Genomic DNA, 24,896 nt, shown 5'->3' with positions numbered 1-24,896 from the left:
CCTGAAATCCACTTGAGCTCCAGAGGACAGCGCTGGACTGGTGCAGCCTAGATGTGGCCTCTGTTGATCACAGTTGCGATGATACAGGCGCAGTAAAGCTGCTCTCAATCACCCATTTTAAATTAACTTAACGTAGATGAATCACAGCTTGGCTCGCTACTAATAAATGTTGTCAGTTTTGCCACAGACACGGAGAGTTGCTCAAACTGGAGGACTTTGGCAGCAGCAAGCCATCACCACCACTGCAGCCTCTACTAGTTGTCTCCAGATTTTTATTTTTCCCCTCACCATGGACGACTACACCCAGCTGTGGAGGCCGGGGACGACGCAACTTCACACTGGACGTTTTTATAGAACACATAAGGAGAAAGGTCAATAAAGGCATCTGCAAAACAAATCTGATTTTGTGTATGTTGGCCTCAACATTTGAGGTAAGTGAGCATTTACAGTTGGTACCACTTCATCATTAACAGACACCCAAGTAGCTGAGGATCAAACCGCCAACCTCGTGATTAGTGGACCACTCTCTCCTCCTCCTCCAGCACCACATCTTCTCTCCCTTTCCAGTTTCGCCCTTCTGTTTTTTTGTTTTCCCACCGACCTCCCTCCCCCCTCGTCTCTGCTTCGTGCCGTTCATCCCGCTCTCTGTTCTCTCCTCTCTTCGCATTTGTACGTCTCTCTGTCCTGATCCCTCTCCTTCTCTGTCTCAGTTAGCTCCACACACACCTGGAGGGATCTTGCAGACCGTGGCAGGGTGCCAGCCGTAGCGCTGGTTACAGTTGGGGCTCTGGACGAAGATGGCGCTGTCGCTGAGACACTCCGCAAATACTTCTCCTCCGATGTAATACAGCCGCACACCACGGCCTGGAGGAAAACACACAAAGACACAACAACCTTCTCAGATAAAGCTCATATAATGTCAAAGCGCAGTGTCTCATGTATTATTTGTATAGTACAGGTGTGTCAGTAAAGACTATGACCCGACTGCAGCCATACCGATATGTCTGCGTGTCAGCTCCACAGATGCGTTGCGGTTGACGTTGGACAACAGGCCCAGGCAGAAGCGTTCCGAGTTGGAGGGGTCTGTGAAGCCGTCCACCGTCAGCGAGGGCTGTGAGGCGTGGAAGGTCTCTCCTACCCGCTGGTTGAGCTCATAGTAAGAGATAGAGCACCAGAAGGCCGGCTCACAATATGTCACTGGCTGAAGGTCTAACACAGGGAGACACAGAAACACCGTTTATTATATGAATCAAACCAAGAATAAAGGAAGAGCTGGAGGAGAAACTATAGAGACTGAAACAAACAGGTAACAGAGACAGACTTAGACAACATCAGAGAAATAAAGTCCACGGTGGACAGAATAGGAATGAAGAGCAACAATGAAGAGGCTATGGGGGTGAAACGTGGGGAGTGAAGGGGCTGAGGTGGATGTAGAGGGGGAAGAAAAACACCAGCAAAGAAAACATCAGGCTGAGCTTGCGTCATGAAATGTCAAACCCATACGCTATTTCCCAGAAGCTTTCACCAGACAAAATGTGGAAACTCAGCCCTCACTGATGGGACGCTGCAGCCAGAATGGTCAAATTACAGGCTTATCCACAATAGTTTTCAGTAACTTCAACTGGTTTTGGTAATTTGCTCTTTTTCCCTCCTCGACATGACCACTCTCTAACAACTTCAACATTTTGTCCTTGGCTTTGAAGTTTCAGAACAGAGCCGGACGCCACTGCCAAATGAAACTGGTGTGATTTTGTTATTTCACCAGTTGCTTTCCAGCCAAGCCCCCTGGCGTTTCTCCATCCTGATAGAATAAACGTAGGATATTGTCATTGATGTTAGTGTCGGCTGGATGGTGTCTTGGCCCGGTCGGCAGCTCACGTGGTGCGGGGAGGACAAAGGCTTCTTTCATCACCTGGTTTCCTCTTACAAAAGTGGAGTTAAATCAAACAGAGAATTCCCACTGGGGAGATGCGCTATTGAATCATTTGTCTGTAAGTAAACGCAGACAGACAGAAAAGTACACAAACACGCGCAGTCCGTACCTAAGTTGCTGTGTGTGGGTGAGACGGGGTTGGGGGACAGGTTGGGGGAGCTCGTGTCCATGCTGTGGGTCATCTGGTGATCGCTGGTCTCTCCATCCTCACTGAGGTAGCCTGGTGGTGGCGTTTCTGAGACACACACACACAGACAACATCTCATTAGGTTTGTGGCAAGCTTCCCAACAACATCTCTACATGAAGACAGAAAAGAGTAAATACTGGCCAATACAAAATAATTAAATTACATAAAATCAACATAAATTGCAGAAAGTTTTGTTTCGTTCCCCTGCCAACTATGACTCATTGTATTATGCAGTTTTACTTGTGGTAATGCTAATACTTTCACACCTCTACTCATGAAATAACAGAGCTTTTTCAGTGCTGTGGAATTATTACTTGAACTTGTGCTCTGAGTAAGTCCACCTCCAAAGCTGTTACAATCTGATGTGTGTTTACCACTGGGCTGGAGGGAATCACTGAAGCCATGTTAGATAACAATTGTTTATCCATTCACAAGTGTAACAATGTATCACTGTGTCAGTCTTAAAGTTGTACTGGCCATTCAAATCCACAGCCAATCTGGATTAATCAGTGGTTTTCTGACAGAGCGCAGCAACAATGGTGTGATCTGAGGCCACTCAGAATGTGACAGTGTGTGTGATGCAGGTGCAGGAACAGAACGGTCAGTGCTCATATGATCAGCCTAATGTTACCTAATACAGACCACACTCCAATGCCCCAATAGTCTAAACAAGTGCTGGTCCACAAGATGATTCAACAGAAAACACAACAAGGTGATGTGTTGCCATATCCATGTATAATATAATCTTAAAGGACAATTTCGGGCAAATTCAACTCGGGGGTGTATTTTCCTATCATTTTAGGTCTAAAAGAAGGAATCTGAACATTTTCAGTTTAATTGCTCCTGTTTTGCGCTAGTTGTGTCTGTCCCCGCATCACCATGGCAGCAATGAATGGGACGGCAACTTGGGTCTCGCGCGAGACTCCGGGAGACTTTGAATTAGATCTAGTTTTACAAACACGTCGGCTTGCATGGAGTAAATAAACTTCTCGGTGCATGTTTGAGTCGTCATCTGACGCTGTCTGTGGAAAAAAATTGTGGCGTTGAGGGATGTAAACAGCCTAAGCAGCAGAACTTGCATCAGCTCCCATTCATTGCTGCCGTGGCGATGCGGGGACAGACACAACTACCGCAAAACAGGAGCAATTAAACTGAAAATCTTCAGATTCCTTCTTTTAGACCTAAAATGTTAGGAAAATACACCCCTGAGTTGAATTTGCCCGGAATTGTCCTTTAACAGCTGGGCATTGGGATACTGTGGGTAATTAGACTTATATAAAAGTAAATTGTTACATCCGTCATGGTCCTAGCTGAGTGTTGGTGTGAATCCTGTAAGGAGGCTTGCTGGTACCTGGTATGTAGTTGCTCTGGGGCTCAATTCCAGCAGGGAAGTTGGTGTTTTCAGGGATTGAATGGCTGTAGTCATCCAGCGGTGGGAACTCACTGGGGATTTCTGTGTGTCGGGGCACCAGCACTGGTGGGAGTACTGTGTAGTGGACATAAAAATAGACACAGTCAGTTCCTTAGAACACTGCAACTGAGACTTAAGAGGAGAACTAAAACAAACACATATTGCAAGACAATATAAAAACAAAACGGTTACATTATGATAAAAAACATCAGAAAACAACAAAGTTATGAGCAATATATAACAGGAGAAAAACCTGATAGAGCCTGGAGATAAAAACAAGACTATAGACGTGTGCCTTGGTTACAAAGAAGAAACTGGATAAAGTGTAAAACTTCCTCCTTTAAACCCCAGCTCATCATACCTGGCGTCTCTACTCTCTGGTAGTGGTATGGGTTGACACACACTTCGTCCTTCTTTGTGTGGAAGGCATACTCGCACAGCTCCACCGCCCGCAGCTCGTGGTGAGACTGCAGGTCGGGCCAGCGCCACAGACGGCAGTAGATGACGTGGGGCAGACCTTTTCTGTGGGAGACCTGCAGACGGCCATCCAGAGACCTGCAGACAAGAGGAGGGACAGAGGAAGACCAGTTTGTCAATCATTTGTCTTTGGAATCACCAGTTATGTTTTTAACAAGCATTTTTTAGCCAAATTAAAAGTTTCTGTTTTTGGTATGTGTGACATGTTACGTAACATCAGACTAGATGGGGACTAAAAAGAAATGCATAAAAACAGATGTCAGAAAAAAAGACACTGACATAGACATTTTAAAGAAAAGATTAGGTTGGTAATACAAAATACAGGCAAGTGGCTTTTAGTCCAAATCCCAAATACTTATAATATTGAGAAAGAAATACTGGGACAATAGAATAAAATTCTCCAAGGAAACGTGAAGCAAATAGCCTAATATTCAATATTATATCAAGTCAGTGTTTCAGGCGTCAGTATATTATAATGAAGGAGAGATAGTGTAGCTTGCAGTACAGATATAGAGTATAGGGGAACATATATTGGAAAGCAGCATACACAGTTGTGTCCTCTAACACAAATCAAACACTTGGTGTGGGACTGTTGCTGCTAAGTCCGGCCTCTGACACTGCCTCCTACTGACGAGGGTCCCAGCTGTGTGTGCGCTGCTTATGAGGTGATGTCTAATAATAAACACCCGGCAATGAGATTACGTTATGTATAACAGGAATTTCATTGTGTTGTATAACATCTGCACTCTGCATTGGCAGGGTGATGATTTAGGCCGTCAGATATTCATAAGATGCAGTTTGACGCTGCAGATTGACATAATGGGGTTGGAGCCTGTAAACTCTTAGCACAATGACCCATGAAAGAAAAAAGAAAAAAAGAAAACATTACGCAAGAGGCAACAGCCACATATGTCCCTTCTATCTCAGCCACTAGCACACAAATACAGAGTAAGGGTCAAAGGCTTAAGCTAAAGCCCTTCAGAGGGACAAATATCTGTCCTCCAAATAAAAACAAGTCTGTGTAGTGTGTTACAAATGAAAGCTCAGCAGTGCCCCATCTGGGTCAGCTATTATATACCCAGCAAGTGATGAATAGTGGTTTAATTTTTCATGGCAAAAGCTTTCATTCACTGGCTCTGTACTTTAAAAGGGGGCTGGGGGAGTGTGTGTGTGTGTGTGTGTGTGTGTGTGTGTTAGGGTGGGGGGTTGGTGTGTTGAATTTTTCAAATGGTGTCCGAGTACTTTATGTGCACACCAGCAGACAGTTGGAGATGGAGGCAGTTGCTGGAGGAAAGCTGGAGAAGTTCAGGATCTAAAAAAATGTCCCAGAAGAAACCCAAACCCAAAATGTAAAAACTGATCCTGTACGAGTAAAAGTCAGTAGAATCCAGAGGAACTCGACTGTACTCTACAAAACTTCTACAGTAGAAACTTTCCACAGCTGAGGCCCGGTGGCTTATCTACTGTCTGAGAAGTTAAGTTAGGCTGCACAGTTTATGAAACAGCAGTGAATTTGTGACCATCTGAGAATTTAAGGTTTGTAAGTAAAGTAATGACCCATAAAACGGCACTTCTTCCTACATTAGTAATAGGCTGTAGTGTATCTATTAAAGCTTGTTCTGGTTTTCCAGAGTGAGCCACAGCAGCATCACTGCTGAGTGTTGACACATAAGAAAGGGAAATGAGCAACTTAATAACTGTAATAATGACAAGAATAATAAATAGGCTACGTAATGGCTAAGAGCGTAACAATGTAACACAACACAGACACGTGTGTGATCAAAGAAGTCCGGGCCTTTTCAGTCCAGGACAAAAAACAGATCTTGGCTCACCACTCAGCTTTTGATCTGATCTGTGTTGAGAGAAGTGGCTGCTCCCACAAGGACAAACTGCAAACTAACACAGCAGGAATATCTCTATCTGGGAATATAGTGGATCAGACATATATGCATATACACATCTAACTCATACAAATGTGTACGTATGCTTATAGACATACGTTATGTCATACAGATTAGGGATCGACCAAGACGTTTGTTTGTTTTTTCAGGGCCCATACCAATTATAATTAATCAAGGAAACCGTTATTTAGAACCGATATTCATTTGCAATAAAAATGAAAATGTTGTTCTCAAAATTATATCAGAATAACACACAAACTGAATACAGTATAGTACTGCTTGTTTGTGTTTTGGACACTGTGAAAATCTGTGATAAAAAAAACCTTAAATAATTGTAGAATAACACAAACTCCACCACAGATCTTGGTTCAGTGGGCGGGACGTTGTTACACAGCCAAGAGTGGTGACTTCAGGCAAGAAGACGGTCAAAAGAGCGCCTTTTAACGTACACTGATTTTATCAGTCAAGTCAACGGTGAATATCAGGTGAAGTTATCGGCCAAGCTGATGATTGGTTGACCCCAAATACAAATATATACATCCCAAAGTATGCTATACGTCCACAAGTCTGAGGCCACTTTCCCAGAATGAGAAGAAAGATAATTAACATTTGTAAAAAACTTGTTAAGTTTATGTTATGTGGTTAAATATAGAGAGCCTAAGCGGAAGCAGGAAGTAACGGTCACCATGGGACCTCAACTCTGAAAAACTCGCCATTCAAATGAATGAGACTGAAAATTTTATTTCGTGATCCGTTTGAATTGTGCCATGAGAAAAAAATATGTCCTCTACCTGTTTAAAACATCACGTTTCATCCCGAGAAATCAGCAGTTTGTTGTAAAGCTATTGTAGAATAAAATTCAGAAGAATCTGTAAGCAGAAAGACTACAAGTCGCGTAGGTGACGTCACACACCAAATGCCGCCCTTTCCCGTGTCGGTTGGTGACGTATTTTTTGTGGGACACAGATCTGTAGTCCGTGGAGCGGTCTTTACACAAAATACATTCTTCTGTTGCCGTTTTACGATAAACGGCTGATTTCTCTTCATGAAACGTGATGTTTTAAACAGGTAGAGGACATATTTTTTTCTCATGGCGCAATTCAATCGGATCACGAAATAAAATTTTCAGTCTCATTCATTTGAATGGTGAGTTTTTCAGAGTTGAGGTCCCATGGCGCCGTTACTTCCTGCTTCCGCTTAGGCTCTCTATTAAGTTTAACCAGTTATACAATATGGAAACTAAATTAAAATCTTACTATGGGTATTTCATGTATCTTATACAGTATCTTGATATAGGGACATAGGCTATATGCTATACTGCTGAATGAGAGGAGACAAATAAATTGACACTTTGGCTTATTTTGCATTCAAGTACAGAACTGCAATATTGTCAACATTTTAGTTGGATGACTTGTGGTAAGTGTGAAGGCCTTGTGATACTTGTGACTGCTGTTCCTCTTTTCTATGGCAGTTTTCCTGTGTTTGGCCTGCATCAAGTCATGATTTATAGAGGCTTTCCCTTCAACACGTTGCATTACTTTGCAGTGTTTCTGTTCAGTAACCTCAGTAAGTTGCCTCAAAAGTCCCTTAACAAAAAAAAGAGAAAAAGTTGTCATGCCTTTATTAAAGCTAATCGGTTTTACAAGAGTTGGACAAAATAAAACGAACATAAAACCTGTTTGTGGCTTAGTAACAACTCAATCACAGTTACAAAGGCAACCAAAAAAGTGAACCGTAGGAAACTGTCCAAATTCATGATGCCACGAGGGAAACACATGAAAAATACATCTGCAAAGAGGAACAGTGATCACATGTAGACTCACACACACACACACACACACACACACACACACACACACACACACACACACACACACACACACACACACACACACACACACACACACACACACACACACACACACACTGACTGCAGGAAACGAAGATTAATTACAAAACAAACTGTGTGCACCTTGGAGAAATTCCTCTCTGACATTATCCACAGACAAATTAGTGTTAAAAGATACAAAGAAATATAAAGCAGGATTGGATTATTGTGCTTGTACTGTAAGGTGTTTGCTTACTGTGTTAAACGTTCAGACAGGGCTGATCTGATGTCAGTGGTATGTGTGTGTCCCTGCTGCTGAGTGGGTGTTTGGTGGGGCTGGGCTGTGTGTAGGCTGAGGCCTTACTGACTAGCTGCTGTCCTACTTACTGCCCTTGCTGTTGTGAAGCCCGCTGTATCTTCACCTTCTCGAGGTGTTGTCATCTGTCCCTGATCTGTAGTGTTTGCTCGTAAATAAGCACAACATCTGTTTACATTCTTGTGTTTGAGTGGGAAACAGGAGTTCATATCTGAGCTCCTCGCAAAATACACACAACAGTTTTAGAAAGATTATCTTCATCATCACTTGACCTGCCGTTTATGCTATGTATTAATTCATCCATTGCTTGATTCAAAAAATCATGAAATGGCCACAATAAATAAATAAAACACACAAACACAACACTATGAAAGCTGTGGCTCTACATCATTCAACTTTGACGTGTTATTTCAATGTTTTTTCAGACTATAACATTTCAAAGGATCTATCTATATCTACAGATAAAACGAAAGATGAAAAAAGAAGAAAAACCAACGGCAACAGTCAAAACACAGTGTTTATGAAACACACAGACAGGTCCGGGCACACACACACACACACACACACACACACACACACACACACACACACACACACACACACACACACACACACACACACACACACACACACACACACACACACACACACACACACACACACACCATACCCTTCTCAATCTGACTGACTCACTTTATTGAGGAGATTTATGATGACGTGCGGAATGAGACTTTGATGAGAAACACCTCTGTGACAGTAAAAAACCACTCCTGCACCACAGCCAAGCCTCGGCCTGTTGTTGAGAGGAAGAGCCAGTGACACTGTCTAAACATCCCACCTCCTGCTAAACACTTTAAAAAGCTCTGAAAGCTCAGAGTCCTTCAGCTATGTAACGGGGGGAGGCAGAGGGGGGAAACTATGACCCCAAATTCCCTGGGCTTCTCTGCATGTGTGTGTGTGTGTGTGTGTGTGTGTGTGTGTGTGTGTGTGTGTGTGTGTGTGTGTGTGTGTGTGTGTGTGTGTGTGTGTGTGTGTGTGTGTGTGTGTGTGTGTGTGCTCCAGACTGAAGACTGGAGGGACATGGGTGGGATCTGGAGGCTTCCAAGAATCTATGAATTGAGTCCAGGAGTTTTCAACCTTCAGCTGCTCCCTGAGGCACCAGAAACTGTTCAGCACAGACTGATTTTATTTACAGGCAAAGTCACAACTCACTCTGAGAAAATAACATGAATACAAATAGATATTCTTTCATGCTCTCTTCTGAATGAGGTGTTTTTTTCTCCATTTGTCAAATGCTTGGCTTTTAATTAAGTAAACAGTGGCTCAATAAAAGCTGAGATGAATGGTGTTTAACCTCAGTGTGTGTCACCAGATAATTGCTGTTCAGACTCTTTCCAGTTATGCCAGGAGCCAGTGAAGAGATCTAAGGAGAAGACTAAGTGATGTGATTGTTAATTTGACCCTGTCCTCTGAGGAGCTAATGAAGCATTGTGTGTAAAATATCAGAAAGCTGTGAAATTTACCAAAACACAGGTTTAAAATCTTCATTTACAGTGAAAAAGGGAAAAGTAAGCACATTTTGGATTCAACATGAATTTAAATGCAATTCTTCATCCAGTTTTACAACAAAATTAGCCTAATTCTACTAAGTGATGTGAACCTGTGTTAAAATATTGTATTCAACTTGATGTAACGTGTATTTTTAGCTGGACCATATACCTGACTGACTAACTGATGCAGTTACACAATTGGCCAGTCCGATTCTGTGCGACCTGGTGATAACGTAACACCATTGGTCGGCGGACCGAGTGCTGGGAGTTCCCCATTGGCTGCTGCTCTTTCGTAATGAACTGGCAGCAACAGTTTCTCTGACACGTCACCAGGGGACGTTTGCAGGCAGAGTTGCTAACTTCGCATCTTTAACTGTGTTTCAGTCACAACATTTTTTTTAATTGTTGTGTCGTAACATCGGCAGAATTGTGATTTTGTTGCATTTGACACTGTTTATGTGAGCAGGAGAGTTGTATCTGAACCTGGCATCAGGAAAATGCTTCAGCTCCTCATAGGTTTTGACCTAGTTAGACTTTGAATAGAACAGGAAACTGTAATCAAATCGAGAAAATCAGTCCCATGGTTGTCCCTAATGGTTATTTTATATTGATCCGTCTTTGAATTATTTTCTTCTTCATCAGTGAATTGTCCAAGCATCCTAGTTACTATCACATCATAGAAATAAAAACAGCAGATGTCCACATTTGAAAGGTTGAAAGTCCAACAGCAATTCTGTTTGGAAACTCACCGACTGATCAAATCTTAACACCAATAGTTTCGTTTTTGTTGAGAGACTGATCAACTAATTGAGAAGTGAAAATATCTGTAACTTCTGCTTATGTCCAGGACTGATTTCTGCTGACCTTTGTGACAGTGAAGTTCATTAAAACGTGCTCACTACTGAACATCTTCAGGTCGCCTTGGTTCCCTTTCTGACTGAGAACAAGAGTCAGCGTATGACGTCCCTCTGTCCGGGGACGGTCAGAGGGACATTGACATCAGAAAGTGAAAGGGACAAATTAGTATGGATTTTTTTTTGTTCTGCCTGAGGGGAAATCGTGTTGACATCATTGTGTTCTGTGACCTGAGGCCGATGCTGAGGCTGACTTCAACGCCCTAACCAGCACATCTGTTTTTGTCAATGGTGGGCCGTGCAATCTGTGCATACACACACACACACACACACACACTAGGGTATGTGCAATGCTGAGATGAAGTAACTATGCTTCCAAGAGGTTTGCACACTTAGTAATCGACTACGTAAAGAGACTGTTTGAAGATGAAAGGGAGGAGGATATGGAAATGTGTGTGTGTTGGTGAAGAGGAGTAGATACACACATTTTAGATATGTGTGAATGTTAGTTTGGCTGACTCATAAAACAGACTGAGACTGAGCAGATTGAGCTTCCCTGAGCTGGGAGGAGGGGAGAGGGGAGAGGGGGGCAAAACAAACACTCTGAGGCATGTCCAGTTACACACAAAGACACAAACATATACACTGTGGTCCTAGCAGTGTGAAACACACACACAAACACACACTGCTTGTGGGTTAAGACCTTTTGACGTGGACCTTTTACGACTCTCTGCCAAGATTCAAACTCAAATGAAAAGCTAAGCTCACTAAAAAAAAAGTGCCAGCAAACACTGTGAGCTAAACTTAACGCCTTTTAGGGTCAAGTCTTTTTATGAAATTGAAATAAAATAAGATAAGTAATCTTGTCCATTTCAGTGCCTACTAATAAATCAGGACGTCCAGTCACAATCTGTCCTTTTAGAGCGGAGAGCAGGGAGGACAAAGTGGGTGATGGATAAAGAAAGGAGGGTGCTGCTGGACAATAGGGCTGGCAGACTGTCTCAACAGCTCAGGGCAGCTCAGAGTGTCTGTGACTGGGCCCCTTAACCCCCCCCTCCCCCCTTCCCTGTCCTCCGTCTGTCCCACTACGCCTTCGTCCCAGTGCTGAGTGAGGGCTGAGGGTGGCGGTGGTGCAGCTGAACTGGCCTTTGTGCCTTTCATAAAGTCTGTGCAGCCACGAGCCACAGGGCTGCGGTCCAGAGACAGGCCAGAGACAGGCAGCAGAAGACTGCTGTCCTCCAGCAACAACAACACTAAACACCAATCATTCACTAATTCAGACCAGGATGATTAAAGAGCTGGGTTTTCAAACCTGACACACTTCACAGAACCTGTGGATTTCAGTGCATTTCACGAGTGATTTAGCAACAAAGAGTATAATCCCACAGTGTTGTAGATCTCATTTCCCCTAAAACTGATTCATCTGCTTCTATTGCACTTCCTTCCTTTTATACCAGAGGCCTACGTCATGTTAATGAAGGCATTTTCAGGCCCTGTTGAACCTGTTCTCGTATGACTATTCACTATCAACTTCATCCCTTGATGTGCTAGCATTCAAGGAATCTGCAACCACTGATTTACTGTAACTCTATTACACAATTACAAAATAAAGACGCTTGCAGTTCGAGCCCTCTCTTCCTCTCCCATCTGAGCTGGAGGGAGGTGGTTAAATGTTAGTTTAACTTCAACTGAGAAAACTCATTAACAACCAACACAATCACGTGTGGTCTCTATAGCTGCTATATAATGAAAATGAACTGCATTAAGTATTACATTTGACAGGACTTAAGTCACTTCAGTCACTCTGAAGCAGTTACACATTCTCAAATATGTGGATTTGCAGCTTTTAGTCTAATGCTGTTTGAGATTAATTGAGAGATTTACTTGAGAGAACAATCAAGAGACTCATCAGAAATGGACATCTCAGTTTGGTGTCGTCCCTGAAAGTGTTACCTCTTTGACAGTTGGTAAATCCTTTTATTTCCACATTAATAATGTGAAAATAGTTTTCACTCTCACTTGCTTTGGTTAACAAATGTTTTATCACTGTGCGCCAGCAGTGATCGACTTTATCGCACAAAGAAAATGCTCAAAGTGCACAAATCTTGGCTTGCGAGTGCATACCGGCAGTGGAGCAAATCACACAGAGGAACATATTCCACACACACACACACACACACACACACACACACACACACACACACACACACACACACACACACACACACACACACACACACACACACACACACACACACACACACACACACACACACACACACACACACACACACACACCTCCCACTCTCTCTGGAAAAGCCATCAGACTTCTCTTTTTCTTACAAAAGAAGGGGGGGGGGGGCTTGTGGGGGCGAAGGAAGCAAACCAAGAATAGAGTGTGAGAGAAAAGCTCAGTCCCACAGGTGATATCATAGGGCTGGAGTGTGCTGGGACCAGTGAAGGAGGGTCTAATGTGAAATAAGAAACCAGGAGACAGACGACTGGCAGGGCTAGACGACAAATAACAGAGTCTGGGACGATAGAGGACTGGCAACCATTAGTTTTACTGCTAATGGTCAATGAGCTGAGCAGCCTGTATCTCTATTTCTGAATCAAAGTGATGAATGACTGAAAATATTCCAGATGCAAGTCATCAATAATTTTTCCCCACAGTCCAGTTAAATCATTTTTCCTACAGTAGACGGTGTAGGAGTGTGGGCAGTGATGGCCCGTCCTCCACCTGGATATCAGATCTACAGCAAATTCCTACCGTTAACCAGACCTATGGCTTGCTTTCTGTTATGTCTTTTGTTGCTGGGTTATCAACCATATCTGTTCTTCTGGAGGGGCATTTACTAAATAACTTTAAATCCCATGGTCAGTCCCACATCTTATGTTATTGAATAACTGTTGATTCTGAGCTATGTAAGATGAGATGTGGCTAAAAATAAGCTGTGGTGAAGCACTTCATGTCTGATTCACAACAACAAGACACAAAAATGAGAATATTCTCAGAGTGACGATTATGTGTTCACTATTGTTCCTTGATCAGAAGTCAAGGACTTCCCGGTCCAATGGTTTGGACTGGGAAACATTTCCAATGCCAGAAGAAACTGAAGGTTGAGTCAATAAAAAATGTCAAAATTAAAGACGGTGTCAAATATAAAACAAGCAGCCATAGCAGAACTGAAATAGCGTTCAATTGGCAGGAAATATGATACGTGATTCAAGAGCAAGTTTACAAAAGTCTTTTAATCCAATCCATCATGTCTATTGTTAGAAATCGTTTTTACAGGTTTCAGCACAGAAAAATAAGCTCTGACAAATGTGTGGTCACTCAAAATGTCAGAGAGAGAGGCTAAAGACACTCAACTGAGAATTTGAATGGAAGATTTGATAAGAGTTCATAATAAAACTAAATGATCTGGGTAAAGGAACCAGCTACTGAAGCCATTCCTAGTCTGCTGTGCCCAACACAAGGAGAGCCTCACAGAAACTTAATTCTGCTTCTTCTTTGACTAAAGCATTGCTCTCATCTTGAGAGCAGATTGTTGCAGACAACTTAATAAAATAAATGCTCAACACGTGATTTTTTTCCCCCCCGACTAGTGTCCTACAAACATTCATGTTTAATGACTCATCTGTTGAGGCTTTTCGGTGAGACCATGGACCACTACGGAATCACAACACTGCTTATCTTTCACCAAACCTCTCGGCCGTCTCTTACTCAATTTCTATATTTTCAGACTTTCACTTGTGCTTGTGGCTTAGAAGTAATCTCCCTCTTTCCACCTAAAGCCCTGCTCCTTCATGTCAAGTTGTTTTCCCACACATATCCAGCTGTAGTCCAGCAGCAGCAGCAGCAGCAGCAGCACTAGTGGCCAGTGGAGGACAAAGGCAGGTTTGTTGTCTGGTGAACGTGTCTCTGTGCGTGTGACTCTGTGTGTGTGTGTGTGTGTGTGCGTCTGTGACGTGCACACGCACTCCCCCGCAGATAGTGAGACGGCCGGGGCCAAGTTGAGGCAACGCTGTCTCTCTAACCCCCTCCACCCCTGGTGCAAGCCACAAACCAAACAGCAGCCCACGCCCTCCTCAAGGCCCCGGCAGGCAGAGAGCATTCCTCTGAGCTGACTAACCACACACACACACACACACACACACACAGCCACACACATATACAATCACATATAGAAAATCTCAACTGAAAGTCTAGCACAATAAACTGTGAAGACACTAAATACACTCCTATGTGATTTACTGTGAATTCAATTCCAATCGTTCAACAGTTCATTCAAACATCAGTAATATTACAATGTCAATATCTCAATATTATTATGCCACTATATGACTCCAGCTATTATCCATCTATTTAATTAAATTACCATTCAGCAGTTACATCCGGCTGAAGCCAATGAAGTCAGAACTCTCCCACTATAACTCTGGTAAACACACACACACACCCTGTGTTTGTGCATGTCTTGACTCAGAGCATTATCCTATTTCTGTCGAGCAAATCAAACAATGTGAGAAATCCTGAAGAGGGTCAATTATTGCCGTCGGTGGAGCAGCCAACCGCACACAGACAGACAACACACATAAACTCTCTATAACCTGTCTTGTATTGCGTCTCTGTCAGACAATGCCGTCTCAGATGACTCAGGTGTGATACCTGACGTGAAAACAGCCTCGCTGAGTGAGAGAGACTGTGCGTGCTAAAGAGAAGATGGCAAACCTCTGATCACACAACAGTACCAGGACTCCTCTTCTGTTTTTATTTTGCAATTAACGCTGACCAATTGACCATACGGTGACCTTGCGCGTGCACAGAGCAAACTGTCTGTGATCACTGTGAGAAAACAGCAGCATGTGTCAAATATGATGGCTGACTAGTAGAAAACAGACAGGAAATATATTTTCACAAGGAAGCACAAATACACATAGTTCAGTGTGCGCTGCTAAAGACAGGATGCACACACCTCCGCTGCTGCTGCTGCTGTAGCTCTATGTTAAATTGCAGAATGTGTAGGACAGCTGTGTGTATTGTATATATGATGTGCAGTATTACTACGGGAGTATGAAACAAAGTAGGCCCAATATCTTCACATAGAAGCTGCAGTGTGTGTGTGTGTATGTGTTATCTGTGTGTATTTAATCTATCATCCAGACACACACAGACACACTTCATTTGATGTTGAACTGCCGTCTAGCAGGAAAACAAACCAGTTCTATCTCAGCTATTAGCGTGTTTCTTTATTTTCATGCAAACCACACTAACCATGCTCTCCCTCTGATAAGCCGGGGAATCCGTCGCACTCGGCTCTTGCCAAATATTCTGTCTCCTCCACTTCCTTCACCTAAACCCTCGGCTTTCTGGTTTACCTTTCCCTTTCACACCCTGATCCCCTCGAATTTCAGCCTCTTTGCTCACCTATGTCGCTTTCTCTCTTTTTATTTTGTCTTCTCTCCTGTCTATCATTTATGAGCTGTCCTCCCTGATTAAAGCACATTCCTCTGCTATGATGACAGGTCTTCCCCTCCAGCACCAGACACAGTGGGAATTCCCAGCTCCTCTTCAGAGCTCACTACTCCCCTTTTATCTCTGGCACAGTTTCTCTCATTCTACCTCTGCCCCTCCATCAGAGCCTTTAACACTGTAGCATTAATCTGGCTGATAACAACTCACACTTGTACGCTGGTGTTACTGCATGAACTGATACCCGTGGAATGGCCCAGTATGTTAACCAAAGCATGAACAGATAAAGAAGACGATAAGCCTGAAAACAACACACTATTTTGATTTGAATCTATTAGACCACACATTATGTCAAATATACTTTATATTCCAGCTTCCGGTTCTCTGGGACACAGATATATTTATGTCAGTACCAAAAAAGTATTGAGGTTCAATACTCAGCCTTACAACTCAACTTTTCCACTTTGGCTCTGGGTCTTATTTAACCAGGTTTTACTCCAAATGTAACCACAGGTTTCTATAATTAGAGGATACCCATGAGACGACTGTTTACTCTGAACTTGAGCTTATTCCAAATTGTCTGCAACCCCCATGAGTCTCAACAACCCTTTAAAGCACCACACTTGTGGACTGAGGTTTTGTCCTGTGGAAGGTGATGCTTGTTCTTTTTTTTTGTGTTAATCATCTGCTTCCTCCCTCCCCATTTTTCATAATAATGGCCATACTAGTCTTACTGTTCCCTGTGTCTCTTGTCTTATCCCATCTTTCATTTCTGTGTTTGGGACCTCTTCACTCCCTACCTCCTGTCCTGACATGCAGCAGCATGAATCAGACAGCAGTCTTGCTGCCAGGAGGGATGTGTGTGGACAAGACAGCAGCACTACCCAGCACTGGCCCAGGCCCAGAGTAAGTTCAGGTAGGTTGGAGTGAGGAATCCACTCCCCCAGGCTCTGGGAAAAGAAGACACAACACACACATACGCGCAATACACACCTCTGATAATTTCCGTTAATATATCAGCAGTGTTCCCCCACCAAACTGCTCCTTGAGCTCCTGCGCAGCCCAAACTTAACTATTAAACCACCGTCAGGGCATCAAACTAATGGCTGTATCTTTCTGTGTGGTTTCCTCATAGTAGAGTTAAAGTTGTCTCTGTCACAACATGACAGGACTATTGCCATGTTTATGTGACAACTGGCATTTGGCTCACAAGACTAGACAACGCAAGAAGTTATCACCTTCCATTTTCAACGTTGGATTCATTTCTTTTCATATAGCAGATGTAGTGCAGCTTATACAGTCTGTTAAGGTCAATCAGTCTCATCATCTCAGGAAATAATCCATCCTTTTTTTCCAGACAAAGTTCAAGATTTACTCACTGAATGTCTAAGCACTTGACTAATTAACTGTGCCTCTGACAGAGTGCACCATCCGTCTCTCAGGGTTCACAGAGGAGCTTGTTGAGGCCTGTGTAGCCTGAGATGTATGCAGTCACTTCAAACAACACATCTGATGTGGTGTGTTGAGTAAGTGACCAATTTGGAAACTTGAAGTGTGCCATTGTTGCACCATAAGAAGAGGCTTCAAATAAATACTGAACAATAACTTGCAATAGGACGTCAATCAGCGCTTGGTTCAACCGTCTGCATCCCCTATGGCTTAGAGAACAAAATACACCGACAAGTCTGAAATAGTCTTCACGTGAGTGTTTTCTGTTTGTTGGTGCAGTTACGGATCACTGCAAACTTAAAATTGGAGTTCCTGTCCTGACACCACTATGGTTAAGGTGTGGGCACACTTGCACTCAGTAATGGCTTAGTTCAGGTTCAGAAAAGGTCATGGTTTAGGTTTAAGAAAGTCATTGGTTAAAATTAGGGGAACGTTGTGGTCTGTGTGAGAGTTACTGCTTCCTTTAGCTCAGGGGACCTTCTTCATCTTGGTTAAGTTAAAGGAACATTAATGGCTGGAGAGGGAAACGGGACCAGAGCAGCAGCGTGGTGTTTTGTCGACCCACCAAACCTCCCCGACCCTCTCCCTGGTAGCTTCTCTGTACGAGTGTTTAGTTGTTGAGCTGCTGTGCTAGATATTGACCAACACCACATGGGATATCTGAAGCAGACCTGGCTTCTGTTTACAAATGCACCGAGAAAGTCATTGGTTAGTCATCCTGTCACATTCAGCCAAAGCAGGCTACCACACTTCACATCCATTCCACGCCCCCACACCACTGGAAACTGGTAAGACTTTCATGGACTGACGCACTTTACACACCAATGTTTGTGACTAACCCCAGTTTACAGCTCATAGGAGGAGAGCGTTTTAAAAGGAGAAACAGAGAGAAAAGGAGGGAGGGAAGCGAGGTCAATACCACAATGCCACAACTGCTCGTTGTTGAGTGACTAAAGGCTTGAACTTGGACAGCGTTCACTTTGCTCGGTGCTCTTCAAAAAAAAAGCAAAAACAACTCATTGTCAAAAACCACAGTGACCTAAAAGGCAAGTAAAGCAGTAGCCCTGCCCAGGAGATAGGACAGCCCTTATATACTGTACTCTACACTTTGTTTTCAACTTTGCAATTCAACGTGACTGCAACTAATGTTTTTTTTTAATGAGATGCAAACTTTATCTCCACTGTAAACATTTGGGAAACATATATATATACACACACACACGTGGAGGCCGCCACAGTGCCACTTCAACCACACAGACACACACATAACCAACACCCCAAAATAACTGTATCTAACCAAAGTCAGGCAGTTTGACGTGTTATTTTAAATGTTATTCAGCAGCACACACAGCTCTGTTAAATCAGCTGGCTTTCCAAAAGCTCATTTTTACTGTCTGGCGAGCTCAACAGCTGCTAAGTATGATCTATGAGAGACGTAATACAGACATAAAACTCACAGGAAGGAGTGGCTTTCGACAAAAATGTGTAAACATCGTTAACTCTGTTTGACAAAACAGGAAAACATTAACCTTGAGATTTCAATATCTCCTCTTGGTATTTGGCTCATGAAGATATGATCTGAATCAGCTGTGATGAGTAATTCACCTGTTTCCTCCCTGAAATGACCGCAGCAGATACCTGATCTATTCTTCCACCACAAGGCTGCCACTCTTGACTCTATCGATGCAGAGTGCATGAAGGCCTGCTTCCTGCACCGCTCAGCATCACAGCAAGAGGGGTAGCGGCCGCCCGGCGAGCCTCATCTGGGAGTTCATGTGTCAGAGAGGGATAGGAGCTGACCCCCCCCCCCCCCCCCCCTCCACGGACAGGCCTGAACATGCAGGCAGCTGCTGTCAGTGGGCCAGAACGTAGGGGAATTAATAGAAACAGCAGCTCTCCAGGGACAGTGTTAGCCCACACTGACAGCCAACTCTGATCTGGGGTCATCTTAATGCACTGTGCCTCTTCCCCTCCGCATTAGTTGGTGGGAAATATGAAACCTGGATCACGGCAAACATTATTTAACTTTCCGGGTAGGCTTAACTCTCAATGCTGGCCCGGGCCTGTGCAAGCTGTGATATGCACACTTGTGGCAATCAAGAATGTGGGAGCGCCCTGCGTGAGGTTCAATTTCCATCTGACACACTGGGTGCTATTAAGTCTAAATTACCCACAGATGCAAGTGACTGCTTTTTTGTAAAGGAGCAAAACTTTGAGACTTTCTTTGTTACTTATTACAACTTACAAAAAATAGTGCAGACTTTAAAATAGCTGTGGACACACACTCTGTTGGCACTCTATGAATTACACCTGACTGATGCTAACCGGATGGCTTCATTAATCCTGCTTTGAAATAGGCCTAACTCTTCAAGTTTTGTTACAATATGATTTAACCTGTCATTATATTATATCATATTCATATCAACATATTCACACTGTATCGAGAGGTCAACTACCCTCATTTATTACTAATCGATCATCTCCCAAGTGTTTCCAAGGAGATATATTGTTTGATGTGACAAGCAGACCAACAGTACAAGATATTCCGTTTACTATACAGTACCAGTAATAGGTTTGTAGTGCTTGAAAAGTTGGAATCAGTGAGTATCTGATAGTTGGGTTTGGGTTTGAAATCTTTATCAAATGATTGACTGAATGATGATTGATCAAAAATCCTTGCTGATTTATTCTCTGCTAGTTAAGTTATTGATCTATAACTAATAGCCTAATTTCAGCCATACCCTCACTGATGTGCTGTACATGGGTTGGACAACATGTACTTATGTAATAATAATGTAATACATTTTAATGGATGTAAAATAAATCAGAGATGATGACTTCAGTTTGGGACGCAGTGACTTGAGACTTGACTTCAACTTGAGATTTGGGACCCCGGAACATAATAATAATTATTATTATTAAAGGGATAGTTCACCTAGAATTCAAATTTCACTCATTATCTACTCACCCTCATGTGGACTAAGGGCTGGGAGAAGTTTCAGAGTCCTCCGTGCCTTCTCTGAGTTACAGCGGGGCTCGGCGCAGCACTGCATGTCCATACGACGGTTGCGAATGGAGCTCACTTTTCTTTGTCCAAAAAGACACACCAAAAAACATCCAAATACCTCCATAGTGCTCGTCTGTAGTGTCCCTCTTGTATTGAAGCCCCAACATGAGAAATTGTTCCGAAAAAAATTAAATCAGTATATGTTTTAAGCTTGTTTGTAGCGGAAACTCCCAGCACTGCTCTTCCTGGTCCGTCCAAATCTCGCACAATTTGCATTGACACCCAGTTCACGGCTCCGCAAATCACGCGATATTCCGGCAGAGCAACACTGGGAGCTTCCGCTACAAACAACCTTTAATTTATTTCGGAACAATTTCTCATGTTGGGGCTTCAATACAAGAGGGACATTACAGATGAGCAGCATGGAGGTATTTGGATGTTTTTTGGTGTGTCTTTTTGGACAAAGAAAAGTGAGCTCCGTTCTCAACCTTCATATGGACATGCAGTGCTGCACGGAGCCCCGCTGTAACTCAGAGAAGCCACGGAGGACTCTGAAACTTCTCCCAGCCCTTAGTCCACATGAGGGGGAGTAGATAATGAGTGAAATTTTAATTTTGGGTGAACTATCCCTTTAATGTTATTATTATATCCATCTATGACGTCATGTGATGTTGAACTTGATGGACACAGTGCCTGAATCAGGGAAGAACCCATTCAAAGTGGGGCAGGATCATTTACTATGACTTACCCTGGTGAGTGTTGTTTGACATTGGCCTTGATGGAGCACAGTGCTCCAGTGGGGACATTTTGAAATTTTTTATAAATGTTTGGGGGCATTTTAGTGACGAGACCCCAGTATTTGCTTTATATATGGCAATGCAACTTTCTAAACATGGTACACAGTGGATGATCTAGGCTAACACTGGTGAGTGCTCTACTATTGTACCAGTAAGACAACCACACAATAGGAAATGAACCCAATAAACATAGGTCATGACAGACATGACGAAGTTAAATGTAAAACCTTTAACTGCACACAGAGTTTAGCTAAACTGCTCAACTGCACTAAAAAAGGTAAAACCCAATAGAATCTACATATTTTATTAAGTTATTTAATAGTTTTTTCCAGGCCATGCATCATTAAAAGTTCTGATGGCATCAATCATCAAGTAATAACAACTGGCAGAAAATGCATGGAGACCCAGCTGAAAATGATTAGTCTTTATTACCCATACCTACAACAGCAGTTTGCTGTTGTTGACTAGAACTCAACCTTGACCAGCGTTCTCCAGCAGCAGCAGCAGCAGCACCACAACCCTCTGTCACACCATCCCGACTTCTAGTCTGTATTTAACCATCAGTAATCTCAAAGACTTCGACATGTCTTCTAATGCACAGTTTTTTTTTCAGGAAGCTGAAATCAACCTCTCAACTTCGTGAAAAAGAAACAAAAAAACAACTTTCGAGACCTGCAGAGAGAGAGCCTGACAGAGGCACCGAGGAGATAAAAGAGCTCAGCTCCATAGTCGCCTACGCACTAACACTACACAGCTAGAAAGCGTCCCAGATTAAGGCCAAGTTATATAACTTGGACTCCATTTGTGCTTTTGCATTGTATGTGCGCTGCTGGCCAGTCCATGCACAAACACACACACGCACACTGCATGCCGTCCGTTTTGAACCACACCACTTCAGTTAAACGCTTTGATGACAGGAAACTGCAAGGAAAAACAACAACAACTTGTTTTGTGAACTCACTTCACTGATGGCATGGAGCTAGCTGTCCTACTGGACCAGCGTTAGCCCGTTAATCACCGACCATACCCCCCCGGCCACCATGTTACTGTATAATAAGTGTGCAATAGTTTGCAGCACGGGCACGAGGGACCAAGTGGAAACGTCACCTTCTCGGTCGATGGAGGATGAGAGGTGAGCAGGCAGACACCGGGACCGGGACCCGGTTAGTTTGTGGGTAACAACAAGGCTGACCTGCCCCCCCTCCCCTCCGGGATGCTGCTCTGACGGCCGCCGGCAGCACAGCGCTCAACCCCCGGCCCTCCTCCCCGCTTACCTCGGTATAGTGATGCATTTGGTGTTGATGTTCTGGGTGGTGATGGCTTTCTCCAGCTCGTCCAGCTGTCCCGTTTTCTTCAGCTTCTTCACCAGACTTTTCACGGCTTTTTCGCACCACTTCTCCTCCTGGCCGTTCTGCTCCCCTTTCTTCCAGCCCAAAAGTCTTTTGACAATGGGGGGAGTGAAAGGCAAAATTGACATGTTGAGTTTTTAGTTAAGTCCTTCCAGTGTCGAGAAGTCCGGTCGGTTTTGGACGAAACGCGGACGGACGGACGGGCGCGCGGGGCGGGATGGCGGGCGGCTGCTCTTCAGAAGAACGGCCCAAACAGCGGAGAGGGAGGCGGTTGTTTCAGCTGGAGTCCGGTTGTTGTTGTTTATTAAACGCCACACGGAAGCATCCCGGAGTTAAACCCCTCAGTTTGAGCGCACTCAGTCCGTCTGGAGAGAGCTCAGCGGCGGACTGTGCACAGAGAGACTGTTGCGCTGTGGATTTAGTGCTCCTCCGCCAAGAAACCTAGTCCCGTCTGCACTCCTTCAAACCGTTGCTCTTTTAACGTATTTTCAACTTGAGTCACACCCTCGCAACGATTTTTTTCGACTAGTTCGAGAGTTCAAACACCAAAGTGAAAGTACTCGGTGAGCGTTTTACTCCGGATGCACTAAACACCCTGAGCAGCAAAGTTTTGTCAAGTTCATCCGCGGTGCAGAGTCCGCCGACTGAAGTCTGCTCGAAGTCTGCATCAAATGCTAATGCAGGGGGCTGCTGCTGAGAGTCCCATTCAGGCTGCACAGCAGAGCCGTGAAAGGCCAGTCTGAGCAGCTGGCCAAATGTGCAGCGCTGATGTTGCACAATCCCCCTGCCTTTTCCCTGCTATTGCTCACTGATAAAACTGCATGTGGCTGGAACTAAACAGGCTGTCAAAATCACACACATACACACGCACACACACACATGGCTTGACTTATGTAATACTTAGCAAAACAGTTTATTGCGAGTAGATTTTGAAAGTTAGATTAAATCAAGCCTTCATTATTTATGCATTTATTTCAAATATTTACAGAACTGAGCAAGGCTACATACAAGAATGTGGGTAACTGCCTCTGGGGCCCAAGACCCCATGGAGCCCTTAAAGGCTTCATCCTTTTATAGCTTGCTAATTTATCTAAGATTCCATTAGATCTACCTACTCATATTTATACAGGCAACTTTATTCCCACTGTGGGATTATAGCTATAGGCAAACAGGTTGAATTCTGGGTGACAAAAAGATGGTGAAAAAGATGAAGGTTGGGGCCTAACAATACATTTTTGCCCTACAACCCCAGTTTACCCAGATAGAATGGCGCTATCTAATCAAGATACAGAGGTTCTGTTTAAACTGGGCAAAAACTACATTTCCAAAGGCAAAAATGCTTTATTTATTCTTTGTGAATAGTCTTGAAAACTCCCCAAATTAAATCATCCATCTGTTTCAGTTTATCTGTGCAACATAATTATAGTCCAAAGAGAGCCATGATGTTCTTATTTCCCTCCACAGAGTAATAAAGTTTTAGTTTTTTAACTTTAAAAGGAAAATGGACTCATTTTTTCTTTTCCATTTTATTTTTGGAAATCCACATATTCTTAATTATGCAACTGGCAGTTTGTAGCTGCTGTTGCATAAGGATTCATCCCTGTGTATGTGTGTGTGTGTATGTTTGTTATACGAAGGCTTATGGGGTTTGACATTCGGCATCTCTAAACACAAGACTTTCCAGTAATTGCTGCTGGGTTGTTTGTCTCCACATGGGTAAATAACTTAGGAGCAGTGGTAAGATGGAAGACGATAGAAGTCACGCACACCCACAAGCTGAGCCGCTGACTTGCCTCAGCTTGTCAGAGGCACGAACAAACTACACCTCCTCTACAAGGTGGCAGTTTGGTTTGCTGCACGACTCAGCCCCCAAAACCACAGCTATAGTGTGACATATGCACACTCTCTCTCACACGCATGCAGACGTACATCCCCCTCCCTCACACACCCAGTGGCCCACAGACACACACACACACACACACAGTGTCAAGGAGTCAAAGTGCCAGATGTACAATAGAGTGTATAGCACAGCTGAGCTCACCACAGAGAGAATGATAGTCGGACAGTTCTGGGTGTGAGGCTGCCTTTGTTCTTCAAGCTTCAAAAGACAGACTTTTATTGTGTTAAAGACCGTTTTCCAAACTTGGATGCCCTATTTGCGCGTGCTTGAAAGAGTTGTAAAAAGTTGTGAATCCTCTGCACAAAGAGACGGGTGCACTTGCTGGGTGTTCATTCACCAAGTGCAGTTTTCAAAGCAGTGTGATGCGTAAAAAAGGCGTCAGCCCTTGCCGAGCCAAAGCAGAAAAACCAGTGCATTCAATTACACATCAAAACATTTAGTCACCTGTTTCTTTCCCATCATT

At 43.5% G+C, this 24,896-nt stretch overlaps 1 protein-coding gene across 1 annotated transcript in view; it reads right to left on the bottom strand.

Moving 5' to 3' along the window:
• Positions 1-23,233, bottom strand: part of LOC311005198 (mothers against decapentaplegic homolog 3) — a 28,323-nt gene extending 5,090 nt beyond the window's left edge. Inside the window, exons 1-6 of the mRNA XM_083997551.1 lie at positions 22,459-23,233; positions 3,894-4,087; positions 3,473-3,607; positions 2,043-2,168; positions 997-1,209; positions 727-864 (exon numbers count right to left, since the gene is read on the bottom strand). Of these exons, the coding sequence (XP_083853677.1) occupies positions 727-864; positions 997-1,209; positions 2,043-2,168; positions 3,473-3,607; positions 3,894-4,087; positions 22,459-22,661 (1,009 nt within the window). The 5' untranslated portion in view covers positions 22,662-23,233. The remainder of the gene's footprint in view (positions 1-726; positions 865-996; positions 1,210-2,042; positions 2,169-3,472; positions 3,608-3,893; positions 4,088-22,458) is intronic.
• Between the last annotated feature and the right edge of the window lie 1,663 nt (positions 23,234-24,896).

Source organism: Trachurus trachurus, assembly GCF_905171665.1.
Source record: "Trachurus trachurus genome assembly, chromosome: 3".
Taxonomy (NCBI): Eukaryota; Metazoa; Chordata; class Actinopteri; order Carangiformes; family Carangidae; genus Trachurus; species Trachurus trachurus.
The sequence above is the reverse complement of the archived record's forward strand: the minus strand, read 5'-3'. Positions and strand labels throughout refer to the sequence as shown.